Source organism: Xenopus tropicalis, chromosome 5 (genome assembly GCF_000004195.4).
Source record: "Xenopus tropicalis strain Nigerian chromosome 5, UCB_Xtro_10.0, whole genome shotgun sequence".
NCBI classification, from domain to species: Eukaryota; Metazoa; Chordata; class Amphibia; order Anura; family Pipidae; genus Xenopus; species Xenopus tropicalis.
In genome coordinates this window covers 49458575-49482030 of record NC_030681.2, presented here as the reverse complement: position 1 = coordinate 49482030, position 23456 = coordinate 49458575, and the positions used below count along the sequence as shown (strand labels likewise).

Genomic DNA, 23456 nt, shown 5'->3' with positions numbered 1-23456 from the left:
AATCTTTATATACCTGCCACTCCAGTTGTTAAAAGGTTAATTGTAAGGAAGCAGCATCCCCTTAATCACTTAGGATTCCTTCTCTTCCTGTAACCCCCTCGGCCTCATCCCTTAGGAATTTACTTTGGCTGTTGGCTACTGAGCATGCTCAGTTCTCCTCAGCGCAGATTACTAAACCTCTGCTCTAGATGGCTGCTCTTATTTTTTCTCCTAACTTCCTCTCCTGAGCTCAGCTTAACGATTACAGCTTACAATTACTTTACAGTTCACATGTGCTGTTTGCAAATATAATTGTCACTGATGATGTGTGAAAGGGAAAATGGATGCCGGGGACATATGCAGTACAAATTGTGCCATATGGTTACATAAATGTGCCCAACTTATTTACACTGTAGGAATATATAGGCTTTACATGTCCTATAATGCAACTATAGTATTAATTGATTGCAACCTTATTTACACCGACTAGACTATTCTCCAGACCAACACATAGACCAATGCACCAGAAAAACAGCCCCAGTAATGACAAGTGACACAGAAATAATGCTGAACACGTAGATCTGAATTCGCTCAAGGCAAAACATCTATTGCTCCTTCTTTTGGCCTAACTATTACAACACTACCATACCTATCTTAGATTAAAACAGCCTTTTTATATATATAAAAAGGAACGTGTTGTCTAACAGTTTTAATTTTAAACAATTTATAAATACGGAGACAAGCTCACCAGATTAAATAGAGGGCTCGGGTGCCCATGCCCCAAGCCTTTCACTAGAAATGTTTACACCGTTCAATCAGCCACACAACTCAGAAAACCTTTCTCACCGCTCCTTATCAGTGGTCCGGGTGCAATGTCCCAGACCCGCAGGACAGGGAGAAGCACCGAATCAAAGCACCATGTGGCACGCACTCAATCGGACACCAAGGCAGCAGTGAAGGTTAAACAGCTTTATTCATAAATGCATCCTATTGTGTTTCATGTGTATACTCACATACAGTATATACACAAAAAACAACAGCTTCATGTTTAAAAAGCGTTTTGGAACCTAGCTATTACAACATCCCAGATTATTTCCATTGCTATAGTAATATTCATTTAAATGAAAAGTACAATGTCTACAATTACTAATATGGCAATAGCAGTATTGGGGAGCTCAACCCTCTGTTAACTTACCCAAACGGGTATCAGGTGCAAATACTGGAAGAACCTCACCTTGCATGGGGGTCAATATCCAACAGCAAAAAAATCCAGTAGCACACTGAAGATGCAAGCCGTGAAAAAATTGTATTTTATTTGCCCAAGTACATATAAACAAGCAAAGAGCAACGTTTCGGGACCCTCCGGACCCTTTCTCAATTACTAATATGGACTTTTTGTCTTTAATACTTAATATAGTTGTCCTTCATCCCACCCTATTACAGTTTACACAATTCTACACAGTCAAATGAGGTCATTATACAATTGTTTATGTTTTGCCATACAAAGTCCTTCAGGAATAACATTATGCAATACATCATCTGCTATAAGATGCAGCATTCTTGCAAATAGATTTTTTCTTTGCATTTACAGTGGAAGGCAAAGTTACAAGTCAATACATAATGCAAGAAATAAAAACAGCAATACATATTTATTTGCTTGAGTGATGCAGTTCGTTGTTCATTCAGCTCTCTGTAGCATCCATTGCTAAGAGAACATGGCTAAGGAGATATGAAGGGATCACTGTAAACACTGAATATAAGATGATCTTTATAAAACTGCAGTGGCACTCCTTACTTTATAAATGATTCAAAACCACAATAAAACAGATTTCATCTTTGGTTAAATATAAATGTACAGACTGTACAAAAAGTAATTTCCACTGGGGCCAAAAGCAAGCAGATGTGGACCCCCTGCTCACTGCCAAGATCAAATACAGCTTTTCATCTCTGAATCCTACAGACATCTATGATAGAATGTACTGGTTACCTGTATGAGAATTCTCAACAATATTTACTCCAAAGCAATACATAACAAGCCCAAGCCTGCCTAATACTTAATACAAATAAAAAAATTGACTAAATGGAACTATTTATGATAAATACTGTAGGGCATACATTCATGCAATTTATCTATACAATGTATATTTAGTAAACATACTGAGATAGGTTACACCAATTCCATTGTTAATTAAACAGAAAATGTATTGGTATAAAAGTCACAAAATCTGATTTGGCCCCAGATTCTATATACTGATTTATACGGATTAACAGAATATCTGATTTTAAATGACATACAGTAGTCATTGAACAGTTGTATTGTAAAATGTACGGGTATGGGATCTCAAACCCAATACCCAGAAAGCTCTATTACATAGAGTTCATTTTAAGCATATGATTCTAATTTTTAAAAATGATTATTATGATATAATAATTATGATTAAGATATAATAATAAAACAGTACCTTGAAATTGATCCTAACTAAGCTGCATGACTCCATATTGGTGACAAAACATTACTATTGGATTTAAATTATTTTAGTAGACTTCAGGTATCAATGTTCATTTGGTTCATATATAATCACTTGAATTTGGGTACACGATAAATATTAATTCTTTAGAAGAGGTAATGCTTAGTTGGTTTTGCTAAAATCGCTGCTTATACTCTTGTCTTTACTGAGCAGTTAAAAAGTAATAACAACCTACAATGCCACTTACCACCTATTACGCTAATTAGAATGGCCCAAAACAAAGGCCAGTGGGGGAATAGGCACCACTATTCCCCAAGGTGATGGGGAATATAAGTGAGTCTTATTGAAAAAGAACAGAATGTGAAAAATAACAAATATTATTAATATTAAAAGAAGGGAATTAAAAAAGTAGATCAATGCACTGCAATATATTTACAGCTACATAACAGATATATATTATACACCAATTTGCCCACAACTGATGTTCATCTCAGAGGGAAATTAACTGGAACTAATGTTGACCTGACTATAGATTTATAGCATGCAGAGAGTGCTAACTAACAATGCAAATATAAACCTTTATATTATTCTCCATTGTGTATTTATAAGAATATGTAGGATGTATTATTTTCTGGTGTTCATTGCTTTCCTGAACCATGAAATCAGAAGGCTGCATAGAGAGACATACAGATAGACAGACAATATGCAATCTTCATTAAACGTGCTCCAGTAAAATTATGACATTGTTTATCAGAATCTGCAGAACAGAGAACACATACTGTTATAAACATGGAAAGCTTAAAATGTGCTGGGAATTTTTATCTTGAATTTTTGTCTCATTTGCATCTTTTGCTTCATATCAAAGTATCTAACGTGGTACAACAAATATATCATTAGTGCACAGCTGAGGCATATTTGCTTTTTCTCATTCTTTATTTAAAATGATTACATTTTTGCAAAATAGAACATAACAATTCCCAGCCAACATCAGGTACCTCTTCTAATATCTAATATTATACAAGAACTTCTTCCAGCAGAGTGCAGTGGGGGCACATAGTAAGGAATTGGGGTGGAGATTTGTAAGGTACCTGGTATTGGCTTGCTGTGCTGCGGCTTTAGACTATTTTCCCTTGTGCTTTGTTATACAATCCCTAAAGGCACTGCTTTTAGCAACAGAAAAAAGACTGCAGTTTTAAGAAACAAGATCCAATCTGTTACAAATTAAAGACAACAGTATAGAAAACAGAGCAGCCTTTTGTTTTACAAATACAGATGTTACTTTTACTTCCCCATCCAAATACATTCAGCTGCTTTAGTTCTTTATTATCATTGCGGCTTTAGAATAAGACTAATTAATGTTATCTTTCTGCTGGAGATGAGCCCACTGAGATTTTCTGACCCACGGATTAAATTGCATTTTTGCATCTGAAAACAGCTGATGGAAACAAGGAAACATAGTGCCAGAATGCAAACCAGCAGCACAAGGGAAGGCTTGAGGATAAAGCAGATGACAGGCAAGGGTGTAAATGAGAAGAACACAGGAAGGCAGGAGGGAATGACATTTTTCATTAACACATTAAAAGGCATAAAATGCAAGCTCAGTGTTTACCAGAAGCCTAGAACAGCCTTCCCATCTAACAGAGTATTCATGCTAAAATATGATTTGCCCTTGCCCTTGGCATGGTAGTTAAATAGTGTATATTATGGCACTTATAAGAGATACACATATGCTTACATTCCCATTTCTGGGGAGAAAAACCATATTAACACTCCAATTATCTTTTCTTATGTTTTGTGTTTTGCATCATTGTGCACAGACTATTGTGGTGCCTGAGGGGGCACAATTGATGACACAATTGATGCACATATTGACACCATTCATTAAAGGTACTTGTGTTGCTTCTGTCACAGTTACAGCCCAGTCCAATCACATGCTAGAGCTAAGCTTCAGATGTTATTGAAGCTAAGAAACCTGGAGCTACTATGACACTGAACGTGCTTATAATTCCAGCGCTGTGTCAATAGGCACAACAGATTTTCAACTAAAGAACCAGAAATTATACAATCTCCACTGTAACAGCTTTGCCCAGAACTTTGTCTAATTTGTAATAATGTGCAACTGCAGTTGTACACACTTTGATGCATCTGCTGATGGAAGGCACAAATCCACATTCTGCTGCATTGTTAGTAAAAAAAACCTCAGAATATTACATGTGAAATGACAATTTGTGGGTTCTGCAAGGGGTTCATTGCCACCTTGAGCAAGACTCATAGATAATCAAGCTGTTTGTCAGCTAAAGAACTTTCACTCTATTATTGGTGTTGTAAGCGCAAGCAAACTATAAAATATTTGATTAAATACATAATGACCTAAAACAAGTATCAAACTGTCTTATTTGTTCAATCTCAACCTTTTTTGTGGGGCAGATTTGCTATTGACTATTTTTTCTTTTTCTTACAATTCATAATTATGGTTATGATTTGATGAAAAAAAATGAGCTTAGAATGATTAATTAATTATTTCCTGCATTACTCTCTATTCACAGTCAAACAGAAATTTATTTTTTCCAAAGTATAAAGCCACCCTATACTTGCAATGTGCCCTTTTTAACACAATGCTTTGTTATTTCCTAGGGCTTCATAAACCACTGTGCAGAATGGCATTCGATTGCTTGTAGCAGTTAAACACATTCTGACAGACTAGCATATTGATCAAAGAAGCTTTGATCAATGCATCAGTTTGTTGAAACACTTTCCTGACAGTTGGGAAAATATTACTAACTAGGGGAAGGTATTGGAAGATGTACTGAATGTATAATTTTTGGATTAGGTATAATACCGAACAGAATCGAAACCCTCTCAAGTAAATTTAAGGAAAAAATTGCACCAATAGACACCTTCCTGATCTTTAAAATTACATGCAGAATGCAGAATGAGGTTGGGGAATGCCCTTCCTAGTGATGGTGTAATGGCAGATTCTGTTAATGCCTTTAAGAGGGGCCTGGATGAGTCCTTGAACAATCAGAATATCCAAGGCGATTGTGATACTAAAATCTACACTTAGTACTGATGTTAGTATATATCAGTGATGTTCAACTGATGGCCTACGGGCCACATCTGGCCTGCGACACCTCTCTGTGTGGCCCCCACCTGTCTGGCTGCTGTGACTGCTTACCTTTGTTTAAGTTTTAAATGGTATCAATTCTGAGTGGCCCCTGCATTGTTCACACCTCAGAATCAGGTTGTAAGCCCCTGTATTGTTTAAACATGTAATCCTCTGTTTTCTTCACACCTTTAAGCCCCTGTGTTGTTCACACCTTTTAGTGCCTGCATTGTTCACCCCTTAAGCTCAGGCTGAAAATACTCACATTGTTTCTAGCCTTCGGGACCACAGAAGTTGGACAGCACTGGTATATATGGTTTATTTATGTAAGTGTATAGAGAGGTCAGTATAGGTTTGAGTGTGCTGGGTTCACTTGAAAGGGTTGAACTTAATGGACTCTGATCTTTTTTCAACGCTATGTAACTATATGACTTTCAGGGTTTAGATTCCATGCGGCTGAACAAATCCTGGATTCAGTGCATCCTTGGAAATGATCAAACCACTAGAAGTTTAATAATTAGTAAATCTTCTCAAAAAAGGTGCTACAGAGGGAGAGGCAAGCTACATTACAGCTTCCAGAATGCCGTTTGTTTTTCTAGTTCTTGGATTAGCCTAAGCTTTACTTTTCTGGAGGAAGAATATTTACATAAAAATTGTGTTTTGAAAAAAATTACACTATTGAATGTACTTAGTATATACATAGGTATGTTAGAGAATGCTTATTTAGATAAAGGATAGCAGTTTAACACTTTCTTTTTGATGTAATGTTCTTTTGGAATATAAGAATGACACTGACTAAACAAAGGATGTGGTTCAGACCTATTTTCATTCCCTGATTAATTTGATAGCATGTGTATGTATTCTAGGAATTCACCCACCATTAATCATGGGAATACAGTTTCTGTTTGTAAAAATGGGGCCACTAGAAATAGGATGAGATATAAATAACTCTTGATCTGAAGAAATGGCCTTGTTTTGTTGTTGCCTTTAAAATGGTGAAGAAAAAGTAAGCACCTAATATTACTGGCAACTTGTGTGCTTCATGAAATCAGTGTTGGACTGGGGTGTGTGGGGCCCACCAGATTGCCATCTCTCCCCCCTACATAATTGCGAGCTTCTCCGGAAACATAACGCCACACCCCTTCACACAACATACGTGTAACTTTCTCCTTGTGCCTGTGATGGGGGAAAATGGCCACAGTTCCACATGAGCAAGCCTCGGTTGGCAGGGCCCACCGGGTTTTTTCCTGGTGTCTTGCCAGCCCAGTGTGTGTATACATGTGTATATACACAACATGTTGCTTTATTATTACTGGATCTCAAGAATGTGCCCATGATTTCCAAGGGGCTGTAAGTCCAACAGAGGATAAGCATTTCCTCTTACGGTAAAAAATATGTGCAAGCGTCTTTAAATATTTGAATTTTTCCACATAAGAAGGCAGGCGTCCCTGCCGGAAAGACGGCAGGCTTCCCCTGCTACCCCACTAGACCACCAGGGGCAGGTAATATTATGGCAACCTTGGCTTCTATCTATTTGATACTAAAATTATAGGTGTGTCCTAGCTAGACACAATAAAGGAAAAGGAAAGGTAAAAACTAAGTAAGCTTTATCAGAAAGGTCAATAAATACAGCCATAAGCACTCACAGAAAAGCTGAGTCCTCTATCAAAAGAAACACATGATTTCTTGTCTTCTTTTGTGTATACATGTACTTTGGTATCTGACTTCCTCTCTCAGAAAAATCCTTTATTCCCATTCTTCATTGCCCATTTTAACGCATCAGCCACATTTGCCTCAGGCGTATCGCTACCTTGTGGCAACAATTACACTGTGAATTGTAGGGCTTGGCAAAATATAAAATATGAATGTAAAATACGAATTCAAGCTATACAAGTTTTTCACATTTTTTTATCACTTTTTTGTTCAGATTTTGTAATAAATGACGTAACTCACATTTTTTTTAAATTTCGAGATTATTCAAAGTAGAAAAAATACAAAAATTACACAAATACAAATTTTGATATATAACCTCCTAAATAGAACCCCACAATTTTTTTAGTACATAGTATAGTACATAAAAATATATTTGGGAAGGGAATATAAACACATTCAATATAGATTTATGGTAATTTAATCATCTTTATTTATGAAGTTACTACCAAAATAAATGGCAGACTTTGTACAGTACACATTCTATTTTAATTTTACAATCTGGCAGAAATAATTTATTTTGAAATGAAACAATTTATTACATCAAACAATTCCAAAGGGAGTATGAAAAATGACATACTGTAGCTGGTTCTAAGACAGACCCAATTTTACAAAAGAGAATTTACAGCAATTTTCCATTGGTATATTTATTTCTAGGATAAAGGTTGCATAAAACTCAGTGGCACTGGCATTTTTATGAGGGCTTCTCTGTTTTTCAGTTTGTGTTCAGTATGTCTTTCATATGAGAAATCATTAGTAATAAGAAGAGAGGTTTGAAAAATATATATTATCACTTCTTTCAGGTTTTTTAATGGTTTTAGGTTGTTAAGGTAGCAATTAACCTACAATTACTATAACATATACAGGGGCACATTTAATAACATTAACCCTTTTGTCCATCCCTGAACAGAAATTAAGCATAATGCTTTAAAGTTGCTTGTATCCCATGTCTCTTGACATCCCCTTATTGTGCCTGCGAGGAATGGGCATGTGAATGGTTGTCCGTGTCTTTCTCATGTACCACCCCTTCTGTCATACTAAAGGCCACAAGCACCATGTCATATAAAATCAGGTACAACTCTGTCCCCTATATGTAATAAAAGGCACTAAGTTTGGTCAGTAGCAGTAACCCACCTATCAACCAATAATATGTTTGCTTTTAAACAGGAGACCAGTAAATGCTACCTGCTGGTTGGTTGCTAAGGGTTACTGCTCCTGGGCAAACTTAGTGCCTTTTATTACAAAATCCCCTTAGTGTTCCATTCTTAGGGCAGTATGGGCTTGAGTTGGGCAGAGTCATGGTGGTAAACTGTACGATTTACATGTCAATAACACATATAACTACATTAAACAACAGAGGGCTCATTTACAATGCAGGACACAATTTGCAGGCTGCTTCCTGCATTGTGTAACTTGCCCCTTGATTTGAGCTCTGCATGAATTAGATGGGGGGCACATAGGTGTAGGCATTCTGTTGCACACCCCAGGTTTAGTAAACGAGCCCTTAGATCTCTAGCCAACATGACAAAAACAAGCCTAGAGCTTGTAAAAAACTATTGTAAGATAAAGTTAACTGTGACTGGTAGGCAGCTAGCTAAGGCCTCATCATTACCAGGAGGACCCACTGTTAGCAAAGTATATAGGTAATCTGGAGGTGCAGTAACAGTCAGGACTCTTACCAATCAATGTGATGCTGCAAGCATGGCTGAAAGGATGCAATGATAATGCATTACACCCTGGAGACTCTTCCCAGAATGCACAGGTTTCAAGAAAACTTTATGGCACGTAACTCTCATGTATACTGACACCTACTGGCAGAACTAAATAACAGTATATTTGTGAGAAGGTTTTTTATTGCTGACAGTGTATACTCATTAGTCTAACAACCCCCCCCATACAACAAATACTTAGATCGTGATAGCCGCTTTGTCATAGCATCTGCTGTCATATTGTCAGTTTCACAGTATTGAATCAAGTACATTTTGTTTCTCAGTAATAGGCAACTTTTGCATCTCCTCCCATGATGCTGGTTCAGGCTGTGGTACAAACCATATATGTAGGACAAGTGTTAAGCTGGAATTATTGCCTCTTTAAGACTTTCTGACTGAAGTTGTAGATGTTTCACTTTCTGCCATTTTAGTTTCTAAATCACTTACACTGACTTTGATTTCAGTGCTCTCTAGTGCTGGTTGGGGACCTTCTGTAGACTGGGCTGCTGATATCATATAATAAAAACTTAAGACATACAGAGTTTTCAATACATCAGTAATCACACTCCTACTGATTGGTACTTTGTTGGTGCAGGATTCTGTATCCTTTTTGAGATTAACTGTAGCCAACAAGTATACCTTCCTCAACACAAGCTTCCCACTTACGTACATGTTTCTTTGGCAAGGTGTACACGGGCTTTGCTTCCAAAGATTTTAATGTGTTTTTGATCTTTCCATTCCATAGCTTATATGGAGTATTGTCTGTTGCTTTGCTGAGTTTGAAGATAGCAAAGTATCTAGTAGAATTAAGTCGAAAACAACTGGACTTTTCTGAGTTTTTCTTGAAAACGTTTCACCACTCATCCGAGTGGCTTCTTCAGTTCAAATGACTGGTAGGGAATTCCCCGGTATTTAAACTCTTGATGGTAGTAGAGTCACAGACATCCAATCACAATGGTTCCATTGAACTTGTTCAGTTAGGTGTTAGCTGAAACTGACAGGTGTAAGAAGGTATGATCCAATCACAACGGTACCAAGATTCTCATTGATGAAGGTGTTAATCCTTCAAAGTACATGACTGGAAGTGTGAACTGTTGTGAAACTGCCGGGGTAAGGATGTCAACGCGCCATTGTATGTTGGTGACAAGCGGTGTCTCAGGCCCCCTCCTCTGTTCAGGGATGGTTTTTCCAGGCTGGCATAAATGGCCTCTTTCACACCTCTTTCGAACAATCTGTCCTCTCGGTCCAAAATATGCACGTTACTGTCCTCAAAAGAGTGACCTTTTTCTTTGAGGTGTAGATAGACCGCTGAGTCTTGTCCTGAGGAGTTTGCCTGCCTATGTTGGGCCATTCTCTTACAGAGAGGTTGTTTTGTCTCCCCAATGTATAAGTCTGAGCACTCTTCACTACACTGGACAGCATAGACCACATTACTTTTCATGTGCTTGGGTGTTGGGTCTTTAGGGTGCACCAGCTTTTGTCTCAGGGTGTTGCTGGGTTTGAAAAACACAGGAATGCGATGTTTGTTGAAAATTCTCCTAAGTTTTTCTGATGTTCCAGCAACATATGGGATGACTATGTTGTTTCGCCTGCTGTGTTCCTCCCTTTTGTTTGTACGTCTGGTCTTTCTGTTGGTCTTTGATTTGGTTTTGATGAAGGCCCAGTCTGGGTACCCACAAGTTTTCAGAGCTCCTTTTAGATGTTTATATTCTTTCTCCTTAGCCTCTGCATTGGATGCCACCGTTTCAGCCCGATGATGTAGAGTCCTAATTACACCCAGTTTGTGTTCCAAAGGGTGGTGGGAATCAAACAGCAAGTACTGGTCTGTGTGGGTGGGTTTCCTTTATACTTCAATATCCAGGTCCCTCCCCTCTTTGATAACTATAGCACAGTCCAAAAAAGCCAGTTTGCTGTCTTTCACATCTTCCCTTGTGAACGTGATGTTTTTGTCCACCGAGTTTATGTGTTTGGTGAAGGCTGGAACCTCGTGTGCTTTAATTTTGACCCAGGTGTCATCCACATGTAGCCCACTTTATTAAACGGTTGTGGCACTACCTGCTGAATTACTTTGTTTTGGCGCTTCCAGGAGTCCTGAGCCCCGCTTACTATGGGGGAAGCAGGGATTTCTCTGTTAAATGGCGTGCCTCCACCCAGGGCTCTGTTATGGGAGAACTACAACTCCCTCCCTGGGACTTGATACTTTGGTGTAGTGCTGCCTGAGACCTCACACAACCCCCAAAGGGAATCCCATCCCTGGGGTATTCACTTACTGGTATGTAGGTGCTCCTTGAGGCAGACACGATGAACACACAGTTGTGATGAAACAGATGGTTGTTTATTAGGCAGGACCTCTCCAGGAGTGGCAATACAAACACAGTGCAGGGGACACTCTCCTTCCTTAAACTTTTAGAGTACCTACCCCTGTTGGGTATCTTATCGGTACTCCCGCCAGGATGATCCCTTTTAGATGTCCTCCCCGTTACTACACGCCAAGAGACCCTCTCTAAGGGCTCTCCCTGGTACTCACGCCAAGACGGACCACCTCCAGGACTCATCCCCGGTACTCACGACTAAGTACCCTCAGAGTAGTACCCCTTCTAGCGGCAGCCTAACCACCTACCTAGACTCTTGGGTCCCTACACTCCAGCTGATGTAATGCTGGGGGATTCTAATCCCTCTACCACTCCTGGAGGGACTATTTCTGCCCATTCTACCTGTGCCCTAACTACATCTCACTCCTAGAGTGATCTGACACATGGAAACTACTAACCTACCTATGGGGAGCATACCACTGCTCTCAGAGGCTCTCCCTAAACTCTGGCCTGCAGCACATGGCTGCATTCCTCTTATATGGGCCTATGCACCACCCTGTGACCATAACCCGAACTGCGGGGATACTCCCCATTAACTATAGATATACCAGGCTATACCCATTGTACCTTAACCATTACCCTCCCAGGGCCTATCCTAGGGGTATACATCCTGTGGGGCCCATTTTAGCAAACCCCTACATTCTCCCCCTGCAAGAAAATTGTCACCTCCTGGCTGACACATAATAAACACAATACTTATACTTTTACCATCAAGTTAACATCACTCTTCAACAGTCCCACCTGGGCTCTGTCATGGGTACAATGGTATACCTGGAAAAGAAAGGTCAGGCACATAAAACATATCCCACCCGCCATGTGAAAAGTCCCACACAAGAGTCTCTGTCCCTTGAGAAATTTCACACAAGTTCAAAAATGCAAGGACAACCAATTGCCCTTAAACTGAAAACTCTATTTATCAGAAAAGTAAATACTCTTGAACCCCCCTCCTCCTTGAGGGAGTCCATTTCCCAAGGTGATCCCACCTTGGGTTTTCCTCCACCAACGGGTGGGCACTTGGATCAGTCCTTCTTGACTGACAGGACCCTCCTGGGTCAACTCAAAAGCTCCCCTCCGGGAATTTGAACAGAAGCAGCACTTGCCTCCCAACCAGCCGGTTGGCTGCAGTGTGGGTATTCCTCACCCACCTCCAACAGTTCCTTCTTGGAAAAGGACAAGTCCCTCCTGGGGGCACACCAAAACCGTAGGTGTCACTCACCCCTTGAACACAGTTCCCTCTTTTGGGATTTAACATGGCCCCTGGGCCTTTACACCATGTTGGGGAAGCGCATCTTCAGGGTTTGGAAGTATGATGGGGGTGCACAATACGGGAGTGTGGCCCTCTGTACCACTTCCTCACTGGGTCGGGCCTCCCCTCTATGGGTCTCATCTCTCAGGGGCCCCATCCAACACTTATGGCCACACTGCGGACACCTCCCCGTGGCTTGGTTAAACGCCTGGTAGGCCTCGGCGCCGCACTCGCCACACAAGGGTACCATGGTAGGGTCACCTCTAGAGGTTGTCTTTTCGGCAAAAGACCCCAGCCAAACATACCGGAATCCAGCGTCATATGCGATCCGGTTTTGTTGCTGGTTTGGTAGGGACCCAAGGCCCGCGCTACCGCTTTCACTTGGTGCAGACATGTCCAGCATGTAATGCAGCAGCCAGTCACTCACGCGACTCCCGCTAGACACAGGACTGGAATCTCCCAAAATGGCCCCCGTGATGTAACTCACGAAGCCGCGCCCCTTTCTCTTGGCGCACTTTTTGCTGGTTCCCGATTGGAACAGGCAGTGTCACGGGGTGATTACCAGGTACTCAGTCCCTCTCTAAGGGCTCTCCCCGGTACTCACGCCAAGACGGACCACCTCCAGGACTCATCCCCGGTACTCACGACTAAGTACCCTCAGAGTGGTAACCCTTCTAGCGGCAGCCTAACCACCTACCTAGACTCTTGGGTCCCTACACTCCAGCTGATGTAATGCTGGGGGATTCTAATCCCTCTACCACTCCTGGAGGGGCTATTTCTGCCCATTCTACCTGTGCCCTAACTACATCTCACTCCTAGAGTGATCTGACACATGGAAACTACTAACCTACCTATGGGGAGAATACCACTGCTCTCAGAGGCTCTCCCTAAACTCTGGCCTGCAGCACATGGCTGCATTCCCCTTATATGGGCCTATGCACCACCCTGTGGCCATAACCCGAACTGCGGGGATACTCCCCATTAACTATAGATATACCAGGCTATACCCATTGTACCTTAACCATTACCCTCCCAGGGCCTATCCTAGGGGTATACATCCTGTAGGTGTCCAGGGCTTTCTTTTCCACTACTTCCATGTAAAGGTTTGCTACAATTGGAGACACAGGCGAACCCATGGCACAGCCATGTTTTTGTCTATAGAAAACTTCCTTGTGCTTGAAGTAAGTGGTATTGAGACATAGGTCCAGTAAGGAACAAACTTGTTCTGGGGTCAGCTTTGTTCTGCTGCTGAGGGTGGTGTCTTGTTTCAGCTGTTTCCTCACTGTTTCAATTGCCTCAGTAGTGGGTATGCATGTGAACAGAGATGTTACGTCATAGGACACCATTGTATCATCGATCTCCAGCTTTAAAGGAGACATATCCTATAAAAATGATGAATATACCAGGGAATTATACTCCTCTAGATATAGAAGGATTGTGCTTAAAAAGTTGTGTTTCTGACTGATTTATTGAGAAATTCCACAAAACCCCCACTAGCCCCACCCATCTGTGCCACTTCCTGCTGGCTGAATTCTCTGGATGAGCTGGGGAGCCGGCGGCCCTCCATACCCTGCACTGTAGGATAGGAACCAATCAGCAGCTAGGCTGACCTGATAGGGAACTGAAGCCTCTCTGTGCTTGTGTGAGTGCAGGGCTGTGATTGGCTCTCCCCCTCCTACTGTGCTTCTGGCAGGGACCGTTAGGACACGCCCACTCTCCATTTCACACTGGAGGGAGAAGTGAGAGGATCTATAGGGAGCTCCAATAAAGGGGCCATTTTTACAGAGAGAATTTATTTTTAGCACAAAGTGAAACCAGCACCGGATATTATTCATAATTGCCTACAAAATTAGCGTTGCTCCCCATTTATCCAATATGTCTCCTTTAACTCCTTCACTTTTTTGACAAAGTCCATGGAGTTCTGAATGTGGTGTACTGTGTTTCCAACTAAGGGGGCTAAGATGTTGGCCACGTATTTAGCAATGTTATAAGTCACACAGTATCTAGTAGAATTAAGTCTAAAACAACTGGACTTTTCTGAGTTTTTCTTGAAAACGTTTCACCACTCATCCGAGTGGCTTCTTCAGTTCAAATGACTGGTAGGGAATTCCCCGGTATTTAAACTCTTGATGGTAGTAGAGTCACAGACATCCAATCACAATGGTTCCATTGAACTTGTTCAGTTAGGTGTTAGCTGAAACTGACAGGTGTAAGAAGGTATGATCCAATCACAATGGTACCAAGATTCTCATTGATGAAGGTGTTAATTCTTCAAAGTACATGACTGGAAGTGTGAACTGTTGTGAAACTGCCGGGGTAAGGATGTCAACGCGCCATTGTATGGCGCGTTGACATCCTTACCCCGGCAGTTTCACTACCAGTTCCCTACCAGTCATTTGAACTGAAGAAGCCACTCAGATGAGTGGTGAAACGTTTTCAAGAAAAACTCAGAAAAGTCCAGTTGTTTTAGACTTAATTCTACTAGATACTGTATATCATGACCTGGATGAATGAGAACCTTCATAGACATATAAGTCACACAGTTAATGCTTCTGACAATTGGCCTCAAAGGGGCTCCTTCTTTGTGTATTTTTGGGAGTCCATATAGGCATGGAGTGGCTTCGCCTGGGTAAAGGCGACAGTACAAAGCTGGACTGATGACCTTTTCCTTCTCAAGGTGCTGCAAGCAGTCTTTTTCAAGAAAAACTCAGAAAAGTCCAGTTGTTTTAGACTTAATTCTACTAGATACTGTATATCATGACCTGGATGAATGAGAATCTTCATAGACAAGATAGCAAAGATGTCACAATTGCTTCTCCCCAATACATGTTTGGCATATCTGCATCAAAAATCATGCTTCTTCCACTTTCTCTGCCAAAAGCCCACTTATTTTATTAAGTTTGAGAAACATTGTATCTTTTTTGGCATTCATTGCAGCAGATCAAAGGGAAATCTCTGACTGTGGGCTGAGCTGTTAAAATCATGACTGTGCCACAAAAATTAGGACAGTTGGGAGGTATGCTTTAAGTAACAGAACTAATTTAGTTTGCCTAAAGAAATACATGGGGGTTCTGTGCTAGGCCAATCTATTAATGTTCATTTATAGGTTATAAAATGTCTCTGTATCTGTGAACAACACAACATATTATGATGTGAAGAGAAATGACTGCCCTGTGTGTCTCACTATTGATGCTAATGAGCAGCTCTAATCATAATGCTGAAATACAGTAGCTCAAACATTAGATGATATCAGTTTGATTTCTTATACAAAATATAAGAATGTGAGGCATTCACCTTAAAAATGATGCTGCTGTGGCTTTGTATTCCCCAGTCTCTAGATAAACTATCTGCTTAAATGAAGATTGATTTTGATGCATTTGATTAAATAGAATACCATAGGGCTAGGGAAACGGTAATTAAATGTACCCTAACGACAAGAGCAGCATTCATGGAAGTTAGTAAAAGGTAAATGAATGTTGTCGTGCTGTTCCCTGCGAGAGTAAATGAAGATAAGTAAGACGGAGCAAAACACTACTAGAACTTGGTGGTTTAGGGAAAATGCTACTAAGATGAAAGCTGATCCTACTTGAGAAATATTTAGAATCCTTCACAGATATACAGTACTTGAAGCAGAAGAAACAATTGTGGGTTCTCTTATCTGAAAATAGATATATACAACAGAAATATAATAATAATAAAAATAATGTATTTTTTTCTCTGTAATAATAAAACAGTAGCTTGAAGTATAGGACCCATTATCCAAAATGCTCGGGACCAAGGGTATTACGGATAAGGGTTTTTCCGTAATTTGGATCTCCATACCTTAAATATATTAAAAAAATCAATAAAACATTAATTAAACCCAATAGGATTGTTTTGCATCCAATAAGGATTATTTATATATAAATCAGTTTTAAAAATTCAAAATTATTTGATTAAAATGGAGTCAATGGGAGACGGGTTTTCCGTAATTTGGAGCTTTCTGGATAACGGGTTTCCAGATGGGTAAATTTGCCCAGTGATGATAAATTACCCCCACTGTCTTTTAATACATAACCCTGTTTACAACAACGCTGGGCCCAGCTGGCTGAGCACCCTTGGTAACCCGGCCAGCCAGCACGCACACCACTCCTTCCCGCCCCCCTCCACACATGCAGACAAGAGCGCCTGCGTGAACAAGCGCACACAGGCACAATGAAGACAGTAGAGAGGCATGCATTGCGGATGGTGAGGGGATCATGGGGCCAATGGGGAGACATGAGTCCAGACTGGGGGAAGGCAAAAGAGGTTCATGCCTGGGGCCCCAGGACCATTGCGCCCTAGGCACGTGCCTCTTCTGCCTACCCCTAGTTCTGGCCCTGGTTTACAATCCCCTAGTTTCTGCCCTAGTGATGCTCAAATATTATGGTAAAATTCAAATTTATAAATGGAAAGAACAAATTTTTGCAATCTAAAATGATGAAAACAGCAGCACTCCGGTTGTTTTGAAAAATGTGAATCTTTACTCAAGTGCCAAAGGCAACGTTTTGGGCTTCAATCCAGCCCTTTATCAAGCTTGATAAAGGGCTGGATTGAAGCCTGAAACGTTGCCTTTGGCACTTGAGTAAAGGTTCATATTTTTCAAAACAACCGGAGCGCTGCTGTTTTCATCATTTTTGTATTTATTTGCCCGGGCAGTTTGAATCCAAACTGGGAAACTGTAGAGCAACAAGTTATACCATTTAAAACTTCATATCACAATAAAAGAATTAAAAATAACTATAATACTACAACATCATACTTACAGCTATTAAGAATACTAAACAGGGTGTTATGTCATATGTAATACACTTTAATAACAGTATGGCCTGAAGCCTGAATATATGGATATCCATAATGTATACAGAGCCTATCATATGGATGCTGAGGAATCAAAGTATCAAGGGAAATATGAAGCAGCATATTGGCAATTTACAGTCTTTGCCCATATTTGTAATGTAAAAAATATTAATTGAATAAAATAACTATTTGATGTTACTGATGTTTTTTTCCTTAATTTTTCCTTAGTTCTATTTCTGCAATAATTTATCTGCAGGGGTCAAAAAAAATGAATATCAGCTGTAAGATTGTTGGAAAACATTTGCATACTGTTTTTCCCAAATGCTAAATTCTTGCTTTGATAAGCTTAGTAAATAACCATATTTGAAATGCACTTGCATGAGTTGTTTAGGGAAAATACATTATTAATAAGAAGGGTGTATTTTAAAACTACAGAAGAACCCCAATTTTACATTTTCCAAGGGACTGTATCAAAACAGCATCAAATCTGGTAAATAAAAATGCAATGTGCCTGTGTGGCACTGGACAAAGATAGGGCCAATTCCAGCAAAATATAAAATTCAGGAACATGAAATTGGGGGTTCTGCTGAATTTCCCTATACATTTTCTATAAATCATAAGAGTATTCAGCACATAAGATTTTTATTTACCATATAAATTTAGATTTTGTTTTTAAAAATGTACTTTTAATTGAATAAACAAGCAGAGCCAAGGAAGGTCCCAATTGTTCCATATCTATACCATATATAGCTATAAAATGGTAAAAACAACACAAGACTAAAAGGAGAGGGTGGGGAGAAGGAGGGAAAAGCAGTGAAACTTGAAAGGATATACATTATTGCAGACTTGTTCTGATTTACAAATTACAACTTTAGCAACCACGCACTGTAAATTGCAGGCCCATGATGTGTACAGACTGTTGCTTGTGAAAGACAGGGAATGCTGTGTGTAAGGCACAAACTGCTGCCTGTAAAAAAGAAATGCTGTCATTGTGAGAGTGGGAGACTTCCAAGCATAAAAGCACGTTGAACCAAATAGAAAAAATATATATAAAGCATTAAAAGTCCCCCAAATGTTTAGTCAGTGTTCATGTGCATTAAATCCACAAGCTTTCTGCTAACTAGGTTAACCATTTCAGTGCTCATATATGAGCAAACATCAATTAATTTCTTTTTATTGTTATGGATATCAAGTTTTATTTTGTGAAGATTTTGAGCTGAAATGGGGCTTTGTTCTGCTCATTCTAATGCCCAGTTATAGTTTTTTTTTGTCACATTTGTGTTAAGGTTTCCAACCCACATACATGTGTGCTCAGATCAGCTGGTAGTGGTCCTACTGCATACACAGCATCAGTTTGATGGGCTTCTGAGGAAGTGGTGTTACCACGAAACGCGTTAAGCTAAAGGGGTGAATATGCTCTGACTTGTTTTTAAATGATGAAATAAATTTATGTTTTTATTCCCAAGTTTTTCTGTGCTCCGCTTCTCTATCAATTTTTACAGCATCAGTTTGAGCCTGTGTAGGGACTGTGAAGGTTTTGGATAATGTTTTAATTTCAGATAATTATATTCTTGCAAAAATCAGTTGTAGCATTTTCATCGGCCACCCAGCGTACTGAAGTTGCACTTCCCTACTTGTTAAGAACAGATCATGTCCATCCCATGTCACTGATAGAGAACACAGCCCAACCTTATGCCATTGGTTTATTATGCCGCTTAAATTACAACACAGATTTCATATGAATTCATGTTAGTTATTTGAATCTGTAATATTTTTCTCCATTAACTGAAGAAGTACTTATGAAGCACTACTGACCCTTTTGAAAATCATCAACCTACAAAACACTCTTTGACATAAAGAGATCACAAACTGTGACCAGAGTTTTATAGCCAAAACAACATGCAATCCACAGGAAACCCTTACAAAAAAACATGAAATTCCTTAGCTTCTTGAATGTAATTGTCGGTATTTATATTTTATTATTGTATTGATCCATTATGTTTATTGTTTTAAAGTACAGTTGCACTATATAAATATTAACATACATAGATACAAACATAGAGGGGACGATTTATCATTGGACAAGCTGCTTTACTTTGAGTGTGCTTTTACTCTCCATACTGTATGTTACTCTGCATCCATGGTAGGCGATGAGGGTCCTAGGTTGCCAAAATATTATCACTGCTAAGATGGTACATTATACTGCTACACTACTGTTAAAGGGTAAAGGGGATCTGACCTGTGATGTATAAAGAGATCCAGGGGACCCTTGCTTAGGTTTTATACTGTATGTGGCTTTATGAATACAAAGCTTGATAAACAGAAGAGATATTCATGGCCCCCTACCTCACACACAGACAAACATACTGGCATAAATACAGGTATTCATTAGCAGTCAAAGAGGTGGCACAGTGAAAGTAATTTGCTGTTTATTAATTTGTCTTGGAAAACAGACCCCTAATCTTAAATGAAATATGGTCACAAGGGCCATATGCTAGAGCAACCGGAGGCCCATGGGCCAGATGTGGCCCTCCAAAGGATTTTTATGGTCCATGTTCTGCCTCAAATGTACATAGACGGGATTGTATGACATCATCATTTGAATATAAACTAGCCCTCGAATAGGATGTATGAGACATAATCAGGCCATAATGTAATAAGTAGGACAGCACTGAATATTTGACTTTACTAAGAAATTACTTTAATGAAACATAGATTAGAGATAAAAGAACACTCTGTAAGAAATGGTGTACTCAAGAGTGAGATACATAGCTGACAATAAAAAATGTTTCTAATCACTTTATTTGATAGGATGCACACAGCCATGTCTAGATAGACAGAGCTACTGTATGTAAAGGTTACAGCACCATTTCAAGCTAGAAAATAAAAATTAAGTTACAGTTGTAATTTGGTTATTTCCATTTCATATTCTTTAGTGATGGTTGGGCTGACAGAGATGAAGTAATAGAAGGATATGAAGCAGAAGCCAACGGAGGAATTACTATGAAGCTGCAGTCGGCTGAAGTGATGTCATTTGACACTTATTACCTAGGTCTGCGTTTGGATACAAACTCCCGCAACCCATGGTTTACTGAGTTTTGGCAGCATCGGTTCCAATGTCGTATTCCAGGACATCCACAAGAGAATCGGAGTTTTAAGAAGATATGTAAAGGTAAGTCATATGCTTTAAACCAAACATCTATTGATTTCTATGGGTTAGTGCATCTGAGCAAACTTAGTGGCTTTAAATATGTATGGAGGATACTCCTTCAACTAATGAAAATTAGACGTTAAATATTCAGTTTTTGAGTTTGAGAGGAAAAAAATCCCAATTGTGAAAGAAATGAACACAAAACTTGTACAAACTAATGCTGACTTGCTTGGAAAAGAAATATAGCTGCTAATGCAGGCCAGTCTAATTATAAGCTTTAAACTGGTGGTTTAGAGTTGAGTTCCGGATCTGGATCTTTCTTGACATGTCCAACACTATTTTAATTGTAGCTTTTAATTAGCAGTATTTTTAAAAAACTAGGGATTAACACTGGCCATTGGCAGGTTCTATGGACTGAAAGCCATGTGAAGGGCTTTAAAATGCTCTTGGCTTATGACTTTAGCTTGAAAATATGCTATTGTAATGCAAACAAAGGACATTTTAAATAGATTATACATCAGTCCCTGCTCCAGTGGAGCTTGCAATCTAAAGTCCCTATTGCATCACACCAGGGCCAGTTTTGTCAGGAGTCAATTAACCTGCCTGAATGGTTTTGGAGTGTGGGAGAAAACCCAAAGTACCTAAATGAGAAACCCACACAGATACAAGAAGAACATACAAACTCCTTGCAGATAGTGCCCAAACTGGAACAGAATTCAGGACCCAAGTGCTGCAAGATAGAAAAACTACCCACTGAGCCATCATGCTGCCATGTTGTGATCCATGTCCTCGGCACTCTCCAGTTCAATCCTAAACCAAATTCAGTTTGGCAGTTCCTCTCCTTTTAGTGTAGAGGTTTAGAGACTATATAAGGCCATAGAGCTCTCTGAGATTCATTATTGTCTTTATTATTGTTACTTCACTTTCCATGTTCTAAAATGTGCCTACTTGCCCATCCACTACATCATCTTCCTAGGAAAAAAATAGTTCTACGTACCCTGATGGACAATGCTCCTTCTAAATATTTGCTGTCCTATTTCCAGGTATATTGAGCAGATCAAGAGCCCCACCTGAATAACTTTGCCCTCTTGACTGGGGTGCCTGTAGTTTAAGCAAAAATAGAGAAATGTGGCCATGGTTGCTGGGAAACTACATGGTCGGCTGTTAGATACACTACACACAACTCCATATAAATAATAAAATGATTCACAAACTGTGAAAAACTTCATTTCTAAAGTTGTGAGACCTACAGTATATAGGCTGCAGTCATTGGGCATCGCAATGTTAGAATCTCAGGGTCTCTTAGCAGACCCTTATGGATTGTCTTGACATTAGCAGGTGTACCTAGAACTATGTGGTTCTGGTAACCACCATAGAGTGCTACATAGGGAATAATAATTCTGTATTGTGTCCTCAGTAATTAAAGTATAAATCTTACTGTTATTTTATCTCTTCCTCTTAAATGTGCATGAAATGATTCATGCATATTTTATATAGCAAATGTTCAGCTGTTTCCTATTTACTGTTTAAATTATAACTGCAGGATCAATGATGGAATTAAAGTAAAGTTCTAAATCTGAAGCTGCAGATATTCCCCAGTTGTTTAGATATGTGTTTCTGTCACAATGTTACCATGGAAACACAAAAAAATGGAAAAATCCCAAAACAGATTTTAAGGATTTCCTAAATTGATTCATGTGTACAGTACGAAACAATTGGACATCTTTTGCTGCATCTTTGCTAAAACATAATCTGCTATACTACAAATAAGGAAAGTAACTGAAGCAAAGGGCTCATTTCCCAGGGTACCTCTCATTACAAGAAAGTACTCGAACTGCATACTAATGATGTAACATCTCATGTGTAATAAATGTAATAAAACTGCATCCTAATGACATATACATGTGTATATACATTGCTACCAGTTTGTCACTCTTTCAATCGTGACCAGTTCTCTCGATGTCCTTATTTAAAGGAGAAGGAAAGGTAAAAACTAAGTAAGCTTAATAAAAAAAGATCTATGTAAATACAGCCATAAGCACTTACAGTAATGCTGTATTGAGTCCTCTATCAAAAGAAACACAGGATTTCTTGTCTCTTTTTTTGTAAACATGATGTTCCAGTGTCTGTTTTCCTCTCTCAGAAACATCCTTAATTCCCTGGGCCAGAGTCTGCTCAGTTCTCTCCTCTCTCTCCCCTCCCCTGCTCCCCCCCTCCCCCCAGAATGTTAAGAACTAACTCCCCCTCCCTTAGGAATGTGTTATCTAAGCTATAACAGCTAGAGACTGCAGGAAGGAAGCAACTTAAAAAGGCAGCTGCTATCTTAAGCAAACGGAGAGCGTTTCTAAGGGCTCTGGCACACGGGGAGATTAGTCGCCCGTGACAAATCTCCTGTGTCTCGGGCGACTAATCTCCCCCAAATGCCATCCCACCGGCGAAAATGTAGATCGCCGGTGGGATGGCATACGCGGCGGCGCGATTTCACTGAAAGTTTCCTCTTCCGCCGCGTATGCCATCCCACCGGCGATTTACATTTTCGCCGGTGGGATGGCAATCCGGGGAGATTAGTCGCCCGCGAACAGGGAGTTTTGTCGCGGGCGACTAATCTCCCCGTGTGCCAGAGCCCTAAAGCTGTTTAATCAGGTATGTTAATGGTTTCTGCAGAATAAATATAGTGTTCTAAGTGACACTAATGTGGCAAATCTATTGGCAGTAAAATGCTAAAATGATTTTCCTTCTCCTTTAAAGAAATGTATTTGTAGAGTTTCAAATAGGGAAAAATCCAACCCAAGGTGAAATAAGCGTGTGTGGAGTAAATTTAGTGTTTCAATAGATGTTCATGCAGAGTTTTAAGCAGGAAAATCTCTTCATTTTGCTCCCTAGTAAAAGTGAAATAAATC

General features: G+C 39.7%; 1 protein-coding gene across 3 annotated transcripts in view; it reads left to right on the top strand.

Annotated features, from left to right (window-relative positions):
• grm1 (glutamate receptor, metabotropic 1) overlaps nucleotides 1–23456 on the top strand; it is a 178623-nt gene that overhangs the window by 120995 nt on the left and 34172 nt on the right. For all 3 annotated transcript variants that reach the window (XM_031902669.1, XM_018094187.2, XM_031902670.1), the window contains exon 4: nucleotides 20342–20577. In XM_031902669.1, the coding sequence (XP_031758529.1) occupies nucleotides 20342–20577 (236 nt within the window). The remainder of the gene's footprint in view (nucleotides 1–20341; nucleotides 20578–23456) is intronic.